General features: G+C 42.3%; 2 protein-coding genes across 3 annotated transcripts in view; both read left to right on the top strand.

Annotated features, from left to right (window-relative positions):
- Positions 1-5,573, top strand: part of taok2b (TAO kinase 2b) — a 28,824-nt gene extending 23,251 nt beyond the window's left edge. For both annotated transcript variants that reach the window (XM_044178288.1, XM_044178289.1), the window contains exons 19-20: positions 1,347-1,529; positions 2,056-5,573. In XM_044178288.1, the coding sequence (XP_044034223.1) occupies positions 1,347-1,529; positions 2,056-2,991 (1,119 nt within the window). In that variant the 3' untranslated portion in view covers positions 2,992-5,573. The remainder of the gene's footprint in view (positions 1-1,346; positions 1,530-2,055) is intronic.
- A 1,204-nt stretch (positions 5,574-6,777) lies between these two features.
- Positions 6,778-15,378, top strand: mazb (MYC-associated zinc finger protein b (purine-binding transcription factor)). The gene is made up of 7 exons (XM_044177494.1): positions 6,778-7,946; positions 8,161-8,311; positions 9,577-9,995; positions 10,586-10,833; positions 11,345-11,408; positions 11,967-12,138; positions 13,049-15,378. Exons 1-7 carry the CDS (start codon positions 7,914-7,916, stop codon positions 13,390-13,392), a joined length of 1,431 nt encoding a protein of 476 aa, XP_044033429.1. The 5' UTR covers positions 6,778-7,913; the 3' UTR covers positions 13,393-15,378.
- The last annotated feature ends 769 nt before the right edge of the window (positions 15,379-16,147 follow it).

Genomic DNA, 16,147 nt, shown 5'->3' with positions numbered 1-16,147 from the left:
GATATTAGGATGATGGAAATGTTTCTAAGTGAAAGGGAGGGTTCAAAGCAAATATTGATAACCCTGCGGAGCAGTGGCAGACAAAGTATTCAGATACGTTACTTAAGTAAAAGTACTAATATCACACAGTAAAAATTCATCAAGTAAAAGTTCTACATTTAACTTATTTAAGTAAAGTATGTAGTGAGTATAATCCGGAAAATGAGCTTAAAGTATCAAAAGTAAAAGTCCTCACTGCAGAAAAATATCCCCTGTGACTGTTAGATTATTATTATTGGTGCATTAATATGTAAGCAACATTTTACTGTTGTAGTTGCTGATTATTTTTTCGATTAATCGATCAATTGTTTGGTTTGTAAAATTTCAAAAAACAGTGAGAAATCACAATTACTCAGAGCCCAAGCAACAGTTGGACAAAAGAAACTAAAATAAATAGAAAAATAATTTTTGTACAGTCCCTTATGGCTAAACTTAACTGATCCCCTGCCCTCTAAGCATGGGACTCACACACACACACACACACACACACAGGCTTTTAAATGTGAATTTTGAATGAAACAGTAGGAAGAGGATGGGACTTGACAAAACGTCTCGTTCCCTTCAGTGACATAACACACTGTGCTACTTTAATTACCTCAAATGGCAGCATGCCACGTAAGCCCAGTAAGCCAAATCCCTGCTGCCCTTGTTTGTCCGCACATCTACTCATGCTCTGGTTAAAGTCTCTTTGGGAAGGTTTCCCACTCGCTGATTAAACTTAATCCCGAGGTCAGAAAAAAATGTTTTAAATGAAGAATGTCTTTTGAAACAAGATTCAATCTGTTTTCTGGAGCCAGGCTTTAAGACAGGCATCACACACACAGGCCAAAGTAGTTCAACTGTTGTGCAACATTTTGTTGTGCAACATTTTGTAATGTTATATAGATTTATTTAGATAACAATTTTTGCATTTCACTAGAAATGATATCTGAACAATAATCAATAACGCTTCATATCCTGTTCACAAACTCACCTACAGTCTTTCTGCCTGTGCACATATGCAATGAAGTTTGTGATTAAGATTAGTTGTGATTTTAGTTTGACAATTTCTTACATTTACACTGAATTTTGTTTCTCTTAAATTCGTCCTATTGAATACAACATATGCAGGCCCCACATTGATTAAACAAAACTGACCGATCTGCAGCTAACACTCCTGATCCTCTCCTCTGTATCTCCCTCTCTTTTCTCTACGTTCTCTAAACTTTTCCTCTTCTACCCTTGTCAACACTAAAGCACAATTTCTTGCCCATATAATCTTGCCAATTCCATTTTCATCACACTCCATCTTTTTTTCTGTCTCTCAGCTGCGATTGGATGAGACCCAGGAAGCGGAGTACAAGGTGCTGCGGATGCAGCTGCAGCAGGAGCTGGAGCTGCTTAACGCCTACCAGAGCAAGATCAAGATTCACACCGACACGCAACATGAGAGAGAGGTCAAGGACCTGGAACAGAGGGTGTCCATCCGCCGCGCCCTGCTGGAGCAGAGGGTTAGAGCCTTTTCGCAATCAGTTCTATGACAGCAAAGCTCCTTAAAATGTAGTAATAGCCTCTGTTGAGTTTCAGGAATCCAGTTAGGCTTGCAGAGAAGTTTGCAAACTGGATATAATTTATTTTCAAAGTAAGGTAACAGTGGACTGCTGTTAGGTTCTACAACATATTTTTTCTTTCATATTGAGCTTTCAGTCATATCACATATCTTCCTCAGAAAAAAAAAAAGGAAATTTGAACATCTACATTTCCACGACAACTGGGCAACTCCTGCTGCTAACAAAGATTGTGTGATTTGCTCAAGAGCTCCAAAACAGCTACTAACTTGTGATGCGATTGTTTTTTGTCAACTGCTGTTTCCAAAGTCAAGAGTGAACTTTCAATCTCATAATTTACAATAATTAAAGTGAGTTCCCAAAGAGTTTCATGTTTGCAAATGCAAAATTTTGAATCTTGGATTAGGAATAATAATAATAATAATAATGCTACAAGCTAAATATGTGTATTCTCCTGCTCTTTTCCTAGATCGAGGAAGAGATGCTGTCCCTGCAGAACGAGCGCTCAGAACGCATCCGCACCCTCCTGGAGCGGCAGGCCAGCGAGATCGAGTCCTTTGACTCAGAGAGCTTGCGTCTGGGCTTCAGCAACATGGCACTGACAGGCATCCCCAGCGAGGCCTACCCCATGCAGGGCTACTCCAACGCCCCGCCCTCCGGCTCCCGCTCTGCTGGCCACTGGAGCCACGGCCTGCACCCGCAGAACGTGCCCCCGCAGCAACACTCCCGCCGCAGCCACAACAGCAGCAGCAGCGGCATCGGTAGCGGCAGTGGAGCAGGAGACCGCAGGAGCGAGTCCTCCTCTTCCTCCCACGTCCTGGGAATGGCCCTGGGGCTGGGGCGAGACGGGAGGGAGGTGCACCACTCGTCCCGCTCCTCCGCCTCCTCTTCCTCCTCATCCTCCTCTTCTTCCTCCCACCATCAGCGCCACCACCTGCCCCAGCACTACCACCACCAGAGCACGCCGCAGCTCTACCGCGAGCGGGAGCGGGATCGAGATAGGGAGCGGGAGAAGGAGAGGGAGCGGGAGTGGGCCGGAGTGCGGGGCTCCGGAGGCGACCTGGCCCACCCACACCCCCTGCCCTTCTCCCATCACCTGCCCTCACGCTCCTCCTCTCAGTCCCTGGCCATGCTACCTCCCCCGCCGCCTGCCCCTCCCTCCATCTCCGGCCCGTCCTCCTCTTCCTCTTCCTCCTCCTCCTCGCAGGGGGGGATCTACAGCGGCGGTGGGCTTGGTGTGCGCGGTGCCCCCAGCCTGATGGCCCTGAGGAACAGCCCCCAGCCTTTGAGGAGGACGGCGTCCGGCGGGGGGCCTGGAGGAGCCGGCGGCAGCGACGGCGTCCTGAGCCGAAGCACCTCAGTCACTTCACACATCTCTAACGGCTCCCACCTCTCCTACTCTTAGACGGCAGGAGGAAGAGAGCGGACAGGGTGGTAGCACAAAGGGTGGGAGTGATTTAGGAAGGTAGCTATCACAGGTTGCATCTCAATACTCTCAGCTTGCCACCTTGCCTTGTGTCCTTTCTCGGACTGATCTCAACCCTCAGCTGAAATGCAGAGGATTAAGGGATATCACCCTTTCCTCTTAATGCACAGAAAGAGGTCAGTCAACATCAGAGGCAAAGAGAGGACAAACTGACATTATTGAGCTGCTCCCTGCTTCTCTAGACTCAGGGTGGGTAGAGAGGTTTTCTCCCATTCTCACAGGTATAAAAGAGGGAGGGAGGGAGGAATGTAACCACCTGTAATACCACTGGATTGAGGTGATATTAGATTAAAAAAAAGTTTGTGTGTAGTGTTTTTATCTTTGTTACCGCCTGTATAAAAGTGAGACAGGACGAGTGAAAGGAGGGATATTTCGCCTTTTTTTTCCTCCCAGAGCTGCAGAGAAGAGATGGCAGCCATGTCTTCTTCTATGATGTTCTATGCTGGAATGGAGAAAGAGAGCGGACAGGGGGAGGGAAAAAGGAAAATGATGTTTTTTCTGCATTGTGTACGTACTTGTATGTAGTCTGTAGTGTCCAGGTATATCTAGCAAGCACTCGTAACTTCTGCTCCAGAAAGGAAAAAAGGGGAGAATCACAAAAGATGGGTTACTTTAGTCTCCAGCCTGCTGGGGATTGGCCAACACTTTTTATTGATTTACTGTTGATGTTTTATTGAATTTTTTTGTATTAAGTGTATAAAAAAACCCACAAAAACAAGTTGCTTGGAAAGTCACCAATGCCTTTAAGGGGTTCTTAAAGGGATGTCGTGCCATCAAAATTTTAATTTGATGACTGCAAGATGATTTAAAAACCGAATACAAATACACAGAATGTTTGTAAAGGCAAGAGACTTTCTTCTAAAAATGCAGCTGGGATGAGGAGAAACATTTGTGTGGACGTGTACAAATACAAAAGAAAAAAAGGGGTAAAAAAAAAAGCTTTCCAGCATCCATGACATATTGAGTATCTAAACAACATAGGTGTCTACGGGAGTCACCCAAATGCATGAGATAGATGTACAAAAAAACATTTGTAAAACATGACCAAACACATTTGAAATGTACCGTACCTGTCCAAGTTTCACTGGCATTTAAGATCACGTGTCCCACATTTTTGATCTTTACTGTACATATTTATGGGAATATTAAAAAAACAAAAACAAGTCATTGGTTTTATAGAGTAACAAAGATAATGATAGTAATTTTGATATATTCAAATGAGTATTGAATTCAAGATTTAGAGCGACAAATCCAACTGCATTTTCTATAGGTGTCAATATTACCATAACTAATCCTGATGTAATTGTTGTTGTAATCATGTTCACATTTTTCTTGCGAGAAGAAAAGGGCCCACTTTTGACTGTAAAAAAAAAGATGATAAAAAAACTTGCATTGTCAGGTATGGTGTGTGTTCAAGGTATTAATGATTATTAATAAGGGATTATTAATAATTGTTAATGATTTATGTATGTGTGTCAAGCGGTAAAGTCTGGTTATATTGCCACATTTTTTTTAGACAAAAACAATTGAATTTTAAAAGACACTCCTACAACAGCAACACCCCCACTGTTCACGTGACCTCTGACCTTCTCCTCTGGACTGTCATAGAAGAAAAAAAATATTTTACAATTGGTCACAGGAATGTAAATGCCTTTTTTATTTATTTTGTTTTCAGTTTAGGAATACGTTTCCACAGAGAGCCTCTCAAAGGAAACATAGGGGAAAAAAGAGATGAAGAGAGACGTGCACAATCCTAGTTGATAATCGTACTGCTGAAGGTGATGAAGACAAGCTGGAAGTGTGTGAAGAAGAGGAAGGAGTGAAAGGACGGGCGTCGACTGAGCTGCTGTGAACGTGCCCCCTCTTGTGCCGTCACAGCAGCAGTGACCGCAGCAGCCCGTCCTCACAGATAAAGCACGGTGCACATGATGCTTCTGGAGGTTCTTTTTCCCGTCATTTACTTGAAGGAGATCAAAAATAACTGGACTTGTATTGTTGTTTTTTTATTTTAAATTGAAAGCAAATGAAAAAAGATAATCACCCTGCTGTTTGTATGACTCAGAAACACCAGCTCAAGACAATTCCCTGTATAACCTACTACTTTATGCTTGGTTGGAATCTCAGTGCATGCATAAACTCCTTATATAAACTAAGACTGGCGGGTTCGGGACGGCCTTCGTGTCGGGGAAATCAGTGTGGTAGTGTTTCTAGACGGGTTGTTGTCAGTGTCAGAGGTTGTGGCGCGAGCAGGGAAGTCCCTGTGTTGTGCCTGGATGAACGATGAAGACGAAGAAGCAACGCAGGCTCATCTGTGTTTTGCAGAGTTTTCAGGGGTGGTGGAGGAGTGTAGGGGCTGAAATCCTTATTAAATATTCAAATCAAGCAAATTCCAAGCTTGAGGAGGAGAAGGAAGAAGGGTCTTAACACATGTATTGGAAAAGAAATGGGGTGCTTTAAAAAGTAATTTAAAAAAAGATAATAAATTGATATTAACACATTAACTCGTCTTGATTTGATGTACTTTACTCAGATGACATGATTATTGAGATGTTTATCACAGGGCTGCAACTAGCTGTTATTTTAGAGCTGAAACAATTAGTTAATCGATTAGTTGATCGTCAGAAAAATAAACAGAAACTAATCTGACAATCGATTAATCATTTAAGATGTTTTTTATGAGTAAAAAATGCCAAAAAAAATCTCTGTTCCAGTTTCTTAAATGTGAATATGTGCTGGTTTTCTTTGTCGTGTACTAAACTGAATATCGTCACGTGGACCAAGCGATTAAATTGACAGATTTATTGATAACAAAAATAACCATTAGCTGCAGCCCTAGATTATTTTAATTATTGGCCATTATGCCCAATTATTTTCTTGGTTAAAGGTGGGGTATGCGATTCTAATCCAATACACGTCTTTTTGTCAAATTCAGCGAATATCTCCTCACAGTCCGCTAGCTGTCCGTTCAGGGAAACAAACAATGGGAAACAAACAAAGTGTCTCGGACCGAGCCACACAACACTATTCCAGCCATGACTTGTGTGTCAGGTAACATTACACGGACATTCAGCTTGCTTTCTAGTTTGCCAAGATATGCAGTTGTTGTGATGTTAGTTATAGTAGCAGGAGAGTTGTGAGTATCGCTGTCTGGAGCTGCTGTGCTGGCTCTTGGAAACGCCTCGTCCTCTCTGACTGTTAGCTTCACAGCAGCAACTGTAGGGACAGTTTGCTAACCCACAGCCTAGCTAATGTTAGTTACATTACTTGCTGTGTCGTTGTTCGCTCACTATCATGGTATCTGTCATGGTATTGGATTTCTCTAGAATCGCATACCCCACCTTTAATCGTTTAAACATTTGGTCCATAAAATGTTGACACATTAAAATGTCTTGTTCAGTCCGACTAACAGTCAAAAACCTGAAGATAATCAGTTTACGATCATAGAAAATCAACTAATCACATTTGAAATGCTGAAATCAGTACATTTGCAGGATTTTAATTTTAAATTGTATCCTTTTCTTTGTGTTGACTAATCGATTAATCCAAGAATCGTTTCAGCTCTAGTTTACTATCATTATAGATTCTCAGTACTTGGAGGTATAAATAGGTTAAGAACACCATATTGTATACAGTGTGTATATATTTTTTCCTAAAGAGATTTATCTGTATTTATGCAATGCTGACAATTATTCGCCTCTATTGTGTGTGTGTGTGTGTGTGTGTGTATCCTGAGCTGCTATTCGTCCTGTGTACTATATCTGACTCTGACATCATTATTATAGGCCGACCGGGAAGATATGTGCGCACTTCCCTTTAAGACGCGTCTGCCATCTGGCCGTTAATGGAAAGTCATTCGGGCTGTTGTCTGCGGTGCAGGAGATCTGTTCCAGCTGGCCCGAGGAAGGAAAAAAACACTGTAGTACCATTTTGTGTCGGCCGAAAAGCCCAGGAAGGAAGGGGCGAGGACAGGCTCCGCCGAGGGAGACGGAAATGAGAGGGGGGTGTCCAACGAGGAAAGCCTATCCCTTTAAGAGCAAGTGGGACACAGCGGTGCGAGAAAAGGAGAGGAGGGGGAGAAGAAAGAGGAATTAAAAAAGAAAAGGAAGAAAGAGACAGGGAGGGAGGAGGGAGAGCGGGCGATAAAAAAAGAAAGATGACATCCTCACAGCTGAACGGCCGAGGTGGAGCGATAGGCTGCGGCCCGGCGAGAGCGCCGCTCGCCGGGGTCAGGGCTTGAATCCAACAACGAGGCTTCGACAAACACCCGATTGGCCTATTGGGGGAAATCGGAAAAATAGATTCATAAATTAAAAACAAAGCATGACCTGTGCTACCAGATACGTGTTTTATAACCCATATTTGTTCTCTTGCGTAAAAATGCATTTATTTCACGTAGAGTGGCTTATGTTTATTGCTAAAATGTAATAGTGTAAAATGCGATTTTTTTGGGGGGGGGATTTTTGAAAGCAGTTTTGTTGTGTGATATTGCGTTTTGGTGAGGTCAGTGTTTAATGAATTAAAGTTAGAAACCAAAGTGAAAGAGAAACAGGCCATTATTGGAGCTGGCCTGCTCCACCACTGCCTGTGTGCTGCAGCCTGCGTTAGACAACAGCTGCGTGCATTTTAATTGACAGCATTAGGCTGACTCAAAGAAAAAAAACATTTTTGCAGAAGACTTTATTCACGTTTTTCAAGCAAATCCAGAAGCCCGTCGTTTCTGCTGCAGGACAGGCGACTGTTTGCGCCTCGATCACTGGTGGGCCGATCAAAGCCATGCATAGGCTGCTCGCCTCGATCTCAATCAGGAGCTGACTTTATAATCTCCCTCGCTGTGGCGCAAAATGGATGCTGCTTGGAGCAATTTTCTCTTCCAGGTAGGCTTGCTGAGCACGCATTACTGGCCTCTTTCTCATTTTACTGCGCGCATTGTCTCACACGGGCCACTCAGTGTGTGTGTTTGTGTGTGTGTGTGTGTGTCTGTCCAGCAGTCCTACAGCCCTCTCATCTTGTATTACAACGCAGCACTCTCAAGATAATGCTCTGACTTGTGTTTACATTTGGTGATGGCCTTTGTACTTGCTTCTCCAGAATACTCCCACCCAAAACCAAGTGGAGGGGAGCCTCCAATCAGAGCTCATGCCCGTGCATACGAGTTCTCCCCAAACCCCACCCACAGAGCACATAGCACAGCCTCCTTCAACTGTGGACACTGCTGCTCTTAGTGAGGAACCCCTGCCTGGTGAGGGACACCGCACTGCACTCTACACCTGTGGAGCTGTTGAGAGTAAATTAAATAACCGTTAACTAAAGTCAGTCAGGTGATTAAAACCCTGTGCCATTTCTTTTGGTGGTTTGTGGGTGAAAAGAGGAGACACATGGAAGCAAATCATGACCAGAAAGATTTGATTTATTATAAGCAGCTGCATACATAATTGTGAAGTCAAATCACTACTGCAAACTTAATGTAGAAATGTAAATAGCACTGAAATATTTCACTTTGAAACTGTCTAAATTTCCCTCTTTGACATTTTCAGTAGTCAGTTTCAAGTGCCCAATATTCAAAATCTACATTTTAGCTTAAATTCTATAACATCAATTTGGATCTAAAAATTCAAGTCAACTCAAAAATATCCGGTTGCTCAAATTTGATGGTTCAGACACTAACATTTGAGATATGAACATCACTGATAAGCAATAAACAGCTTGTTTCTCTATTTATTTGTTTAATGAATGTTGCGTGATTACCTTTAAGCCCTTATAAAGATGTGGTAATCACTTTTACTTTGCCGCACATTTAGAAATGCAACTTTTGAAATGATTAAAACACATGTAACCTCACCGTATATTGACATCCATAATTGATTAATCATGTAAGTAATTTTTTGTGCTAAAATTCACTGCGTTCAGTGTCTCAAATGTGAATACTGTATTTGTTGGTTTGCTTTGTCTTCTATGATAATAAACTGATTATCTTTGGACCGTTGGTCGGATAAAACAAGCAACATGAAGACGTCTCAGAGGGCTCTTAGAAATTGTGATGGACGTTTTCCACTATTTCCTGAGATTTTATAGACAAAACGATTGATTGATTGATTGATGATCTGGATTGATCTCCAGATTGATTAATAAAGAAAATAATTGTTAGTTGCAGCCCTTCATATGTTTATTTTTGAGATGCTGAATCCAGTGAATGTTTTGTATTTTTGCTTGATAAATTATTCATCGATAACCAAAATTGTTGTCAATTTTCTTGCTTAGATGTGTTTTCACCTGCAAATTACCAAAACAGGGTTGATTGACAAGGAGATGTAGATCACTTTCCTAATTGTTGCGTAGTTCAGTCGTTTACACATAGTCACATCAGTCATTTACTCTCTAAACCTATTTTCCTTCTAGATGTCATATTACTATTTGCCTAGTTAATTAATTAATTCAACAAAATCAGCTCCTTTTGAAATGAACAACTGTCTCTCTTGTCTTTTCTCCCGCCTCCCTGGGGTCCAGTGAAGCCGGTGTCTCGGCCGGCCCGCATGCCCCACATCTGTGCCATCTGCAACAAGCAGTTCAAGAACAACTACAACCTGCGGCGGCACCAGTCGGTCCACACTGGGGTACGCATGAAGGACAGGGCCAGAGAGCAGGCGGAGGGGGCAAAGGAGGCCGGCCAGGTGGCGGTGGCGGCCCCGTCGGCGATGGCGGTGGGGGCCGGAGGGAGGGCGGAGAGGCCCACTGTTCCCCTCTCTCTGCTACACCTCTCCGCACCTCCCCCTCTCGCCCCTCCCGGCGTGCTGGCGGGGGCCCAGCAGCCTCACCTGGGTAGTCAGGATGGTGAAGGGGTTGCCATGCCAAACGTAATGGCTAGTGTTAACCCCCATGTTCCGCCTCCTGCTGCTGTCGTCATGGCCACAGGGGCGACAGTACAGGTGGGTCAGGGCCTTGTGGAGATGGCTGTCGTCAACCCCAAACCTTCAAGCATGTTGTTTCTTAAGCTGCCTGGCCACAGGGACAGTTAAGCCACCTTGTTTTACTGTTTGGGACTTGCAAGCAGTTACTGTGTGTCACCTGCTTCATATTTGACTGAAACTCTCCTGTGTGTTTTAAATTTTGACAGAATTTCCATGTACAGTAATCGCTTCAGAGACCAGTTAATACCATCCCAGTGTTTGGCACTGGTCCCCAGTTTGAGAAACACCGTGCTAGAAGCCCCCCACGCTCCCCTGCATGTTCTCTGTAACACAAAACAGTGTGAAAGCAGATAAAGACTTAAAATCCAGTGGGAAGTAGTTAATCCAAAATGCCAATCAACTGTCAGAAATGTTTTGCACAAGTGATGACATGCAACTTTGGTACAAATCAGGCAAAAATATCTGTTCGCATTTGCATGGTTTCAACAAAAGATATAAAATAGTTGACACTGAATGTATTTTTTGTGTATATAACTGTAATTCTGTGCAGAAAACACGTACCATCTAAACTCTGTAGTGTGTTTGTCTGCTTGTCTGTTTTGCCTCAGCGGCCCGCAAATCCCAACCCAAACCCAGTGAGGAAGAACCACGCCTGCGAGACATGTGGGAAGGCTTTCCGCGACGTTTACCATCTCAACCGCCACCGCCTGTCCCACTCGGACGAGAAGCCGTTCTCCTGTCCCATCTGCCAGCAGCGCTTCAAGAGGAAGGACCGCATGAGCCACCATGTGCGCTCCCACCAGGGTGGTGTGGAAAAACCCTACGTCTGCCCCCACTGTGGCAAGGCTTTCTCCAGGTGACACCGTGGAACAGTTTAAGTCTAACAGCATTACTGTCGGGATTGAGTTAGTTTAGTTAGACACCTTTTAGCTTATCTTAGCATAAAGACTGGAAACGGGGGGAAACAGCTAACCTCTGTCTGAAGAAAATCCACCTACCAGCCCCTCTAAAGCTCACTAATTATTATGTTCTATCTTGTTCATTTAATCCATACAAAAATGAGAAATAAAAATAACAATTTGCCAATTCACACATTTATTATATATGCCTGACTATTTCTAGGTTGGGACTAGTAACTAAACTACTAAACTAAGATAGCCAGCTGCTGGCTGTAGCATCATATTTAGCGGACAGACATGAGAGTGGTATCGATCTTCCCATCTAGCTCTCGTCAAGAAAGCAAATTAACATATTTCCCAAAATGTGGAACATTTCACGCAAATGTTCCCAACAATCACACAGGGGAAATCAATTTGAGTGTGAACATATGAAGCTGTACCTGTCCTAATATGTTTTTCTTTCTCAAGGCCCGACCATCTAAACAGTCACGTCAGACAGGTGCACTCCTCGGAGCGACCCTTCAAATGCCCAGTACGTCATGTTTACCCTCACTGAGCAGCTGTACACAGCATTTGTTTTTAGTCCATTCATGTTAACAATGACCATGTTTACATGCATACAGATATCCATTGACATGAGTAAATGAACATTGAGAATATTACCATGGAAACTGATCTGGATAAAGTGTATGCCTTTTTAAAACATAGAATATGCAGCAGGTATCTTGTTATAACTGCACTGTAATTGTTGTGTTTACATGCAGCAGCTCAAAGCCTGATATTTACATGAGAATGACAGACATACTTCATCACGTACTGTACATTATAGGTGTGTGTGTGTGTGTGTTTGTGTATGTGTGTGTGTATCTGTGTATATTACATACATATATGAGGTTATTTTCCACAAAGAGCTGTAGAACGTTGGTTATCTTAAATTGGGTCTTGAACATAATTATTGGAATTGCTTTTTGTGCACACATTTTCAAGTTTTTCAAACGGTAAAAGTTAACTGTTAAGAGCACATACGTGTGCAAAGCACTACTTTTCTATATTTCTCTATAATCACTCATCGATTTCGTCTTTTTTTCAGACCTGCGAGTCCAGCTTTGCCACGAAGGATCGTCTGCGTGCGCATATGATTCGCCATGAGGAGAAGGTCCCCTGCCACATCTGTGGCAAGCTCCTGTCTGCTGCTTACATCACAGATCACATGAGGGTGCACAACCAGTCACAGCACCACGCCTGCCATCTCTGTAACCGCAGTAAGCACACATGCTTTGATTTACTTATTTATATTCAGTTTTTATATCAACAATTGTTAACATGACTACATGTAATGTGAATGGGGCCTCTCATAGTGATAAACCCACAGAGAATTATCCTCAACTCTGCAGTTCTCCTCAGCTCTAAGCAGCTTTAAAACATCTTCCAGCTCACTTCCTGCTCAGCACCAAACAAAGACAGACACAGTTAGCGACTAGCTGGTGAACATAATGGAGCATTTAGCAGCTAAACAGCCAGATATTTCCCTCAGGAGTTGGTGGAGACCAAAACAGAGCTAAAAGGAGAGTGAATAGTGAGACTGATTGGACTTCTGATCAACAAATCCAAATTAATGCTGTTGTTGCTCCGTATCTGCTGGAAGTGTAAATAGGCACTGTTTGCTAAAAGGTTTGCCATATTAACAGATTTAAGTGCATGTAAATTAAGTATATTTAAATTAAGTAATGCAGGCACACATACCGTGTTCACCTTGTAATTTCAACCTTGTGTTGTAGCTTTGTGTAAAAGAGCAACGTTATTCATATGAGACGGTGTAGTCCCTCATTCGTCCAGGAGTGTTCTATCTATGAGATGCTATTTCACTACAGCCACATTTTAGAGTTTATTATTTTCCTATAGAGGTCAGTTTTTGTGTCTTAATCCTCTGTCTTTAACTTTCTGCTTACCTTTAACATCACATTTGGACCGTCTTTCACTTGTGGCCATCTACTTTGCATAGGCAAGATCAGACGTCAGTTTATCACTTGTTGCTTTAAATTGATGACCAGTGTTTGCTTGGATCTTTCTTTGACTTAGTGCTGAATTAACTTTTGCTATAACTAGAACTTTTGCTATGAAATTTGTGTGTAATTTTCACTCTATCCTCCCGGCTCTCCTCTCCTCCATCAGGCTTCACCACACTGACATACCTTCGTGTCCATGCCCAGAAGCATCATGGCCAGGAGTGGAAGGACAGTCCGGGGGGCTTTGGCGGATCGGCCTCTGGTGGCGTGCTTGTCTGCCACTTGTGCGGCGTCCACTGCAAGACACCCACCCAGCTCCAGGGCCACATGGGCACCCATGGCAACAGCCAGGGTGCCCCGAGCCCCATCACCTCTAATGTGGCTGCCAGCAGCTCTGTCTCCCTTAGCAACATGGTGACAGCACCTACTGTGTATGTCACTGGTAACACGGTGGTGGACCTGCTTGTCACAGACTGCTCTAGCATTGCAGCACCACAGTCCCACAGTTAGCAGTAGAGAGCACAGCAATAATAACCTCAGTCCCTTAACAGAGGGCAGGGTTAGAGAAGGTTAAAGTTACGCATAGATGCTGATCCAGTTTCAGTTTTGTAATGTCCCCACTTATAGGTTGGGATTAAGGGTGGGGGAGATTAACACCAGTCAGCGTTCAAGGGCAGCATTACCTCAGAGCTGCAGAGCTGGAGCATCAGAAAAAAGGAGAAAAAGGAAGAGCTGTATCAATAGAGCAATGAAGTCATGGAAAGAGGGACCTTTGTGGCTGCAGCAGGTTCATCAACACTAACGACAAACATGGATGTGTTGTCCAAATATTCCTGAATGCTCGCGCGCATTTAAGACTCCAATGAACCTGTGGTATTGTGAGCATCTACTGTATTACTCTCCCCTCTCTGCCCTCTCTCTCTGTCCCTCCCCTCAACCCTGACATTGGCTGCTCTCTGCAAGTGCACCAAGTACTGTATCTATATCTCACACCAGCTCTGATCTTACCTCCATTTTGCAGCTCACTTACTAAGAATCCAAATGGCTTGCGTTAAGAAGTAGTAGGGAGAGAATAGCTCTCTGAAAGCATAACGAAGAAACACATTAGAAGGGAAGTTGTGTGTTTGGGTGTGCGTAAGTCGGGGCTCCTCTAGCATGTTAGCTTGTTTGTTCACAAAACTAAAATCAACATTTGATTTTTGCAAAGCCGTGATGCCAGTTTATTAAGTCTCTAGAGAGCTAATTATAGATCAGGACAGAAGGCCATACATGTTGTGGTCAGTGTGGAATTGTGGGATGTACTTGTTCATTTGTTTCCTAAAGGTACAGAGATAAGAATAGAGTTGTGTTCAGGAGTGTCAAGCACCTTAAAGTGTTATTGTTTGATTCAGTGAGGATCAAAAATGGGTTTGAGATTTCTTGGATTTTCTTGCTCTGAGTCTTCCTCTCTGGGTCCGGCCATTAAAAAAACAAAACAAAAAAACTGCTAATCAACACTTCAGCTTCTGACATGGCAATTCTTGCACCTGGAAACTACCTTTTGCATGAAAATAAGCAAATAAGCTAGCTCAGTCATGCTTATTGTTAGGGAGCTGTCATGACAAAAGAGACTTTTTAGCAGTTCCACAAAGTTAGTTGGCTGTAAACAATAATATTTATAAAAGTGTTGATTTAATTCAGACAATTTTAATATCGTTGGCCATTCATTTGATTGTAACTGTCATTGCCATAGTCCTTTTGTTTTCTCTATGTACCAGTCCAATGAGTGAAACTCATGCATTAGATTTTGTCATTTAACATCTGTATAGCACATAATGTTTTGAATGCGAGTCATTATCGTTCTACATTAATCATGTGAAGAATGGTCACTTGTCTGTCGGATATTTTCGGTTGCTTTGAGTTATATTGTGAGTGATGTGGTGTCGAGAAAGGGCTTATAAAGTCATAAGTCAGGCAAAATAAGTACAATGGGAGTTTGACAACACCACGTGGTATGCTGTAAACAAATCCTGGTTTTGTACTGGAGTGCTTTTTCAGTTTTGTGTTAATATGTTACCTTGAAATTTGTAGAGTTGTTCCTTTCTTCCTTTTCTTTCGAAATGTGTTCCTCCTGTTGAGAAAAGTAGTGATTTATTAAAAACTTAATTTTAGGTTTTCTCCATTACACTAAGAAAAAAATAATACCTCTACTCTAGGATTCTGTACAGCTCTTGTGATACATCTTAATGCCTTATTGTACTCAACTGCATTTTAATTCTTTTATGATGAAATATTTCAAATCTTAGTCATGGATTCATTAAGAATATTAATGGGATGTATTTATATTTATATTTTTATATTTCTCAACAGTATGCATGTCTAAAAGGTTATTAGAGCAAAAAAAAATTCAATGATGCTTACTACAGTCATAATTCTTATGTTATTTTGTAGATGAAGTAGAGATCATGTTATTATTTTGTAATTTGGACAATTTAAAGTAAAAAGAGTAAACAGGTATTGTTTTGTGTGCTGATCTGTTCTCCTACTTTGGCAGATAATTACTTTTACACCACAGCTACTTCATTGCCACATCCACGACTTACAGACAGCCGTTCATTCTGAACGTCCAGCAAGATGTATGTGGTGATTCTGTTACACAGCCAGTACCTATTCTCATACCAATATGAAGCTGTTTTCATCAAACTGGTAGTCAGGCGCAAACATGTACAATAGACAATAGGTGAAAAACAAATACATTCTTAAACATATTAACACTGTTAGTGGAAACATTTCCCATGGATAACTGGCCAGATGTGGACTACGTGACTCAACATTGACATAATTCGAAAACAGCTGCAACAGAAGTTACCAGAAAGTTTCCCAATCTTAAAGAATCAATGGTAGCCATAAGGTTTTGTCATCAATCATTATCAAAGAGGCTTCTTTCTTGATACAAAGATCAGCTCCTGCACACTGTCAACACTTAAGGTAAATACTCAGGGTACTCAATAGTTTCAGTCAAGAAATGCCTGACAAAGAAGTGTTGACCGAAACCTAGCTATTCAATCAATTTTGTGTCGACAGTCTGGAGGATTTTTGTTACTTTGACTCATTAGTCTCCTACGCACCTGTATGTATTATGTGTTTCTAGATGTATCACTTTAATAGTGTTTCACAAACATGCACAAAGAGGAACTTATTCTTTCCATTGACAGCAGCCAAATCAGAGAAACACACAACACACCTCTCTTACTGTTTCTTGACACGACAGACTTGTTATCTTGCT

The sequence above is a fragment of the Siniperca chuatsi genome, linkage group LG20 (assembly GCF_020085105.1).
Source record: "Siniperca chuatsi isolate FFG_IHB_CAS linkage group LG20, ASM2008510v1, whole genome shotgun sequence".
NCBI classification, from domain to species: Eukaryota; Metazoa; Chordata; class Actinopteri; order Centrarchiformes; family Sinipercidae; genus Siniperca; species Siniperca chuatsi.
This window is presented reverse-complemented; position numbering and strand designations above follow the sequence as displayed.

Excerpts from the sequence above, each read along its gene's own strand:
- mazb (XM_044177494.1), top strand. The coding sequence starts at position 7,914 with ATGGATGCTGCTTGGAGCAATTTTCTCTTCCAG. Across the intron at positions 7,947-8,160 it reads GGAGCAATTTTCTCTTCCAG|AATACTCCCACCCAAAACCA; the intron begins GTAGGCTTGCTG and ends TTGCTTCTCCAG. Across the intron at positions 10,834-11,344 it reads TGTGGCAAGGCTTTCTCCAG|GCCCGACCATCTAAACAGTC; the intron begins GTGACACCGTGG and ends TTCTTTCTCAAG.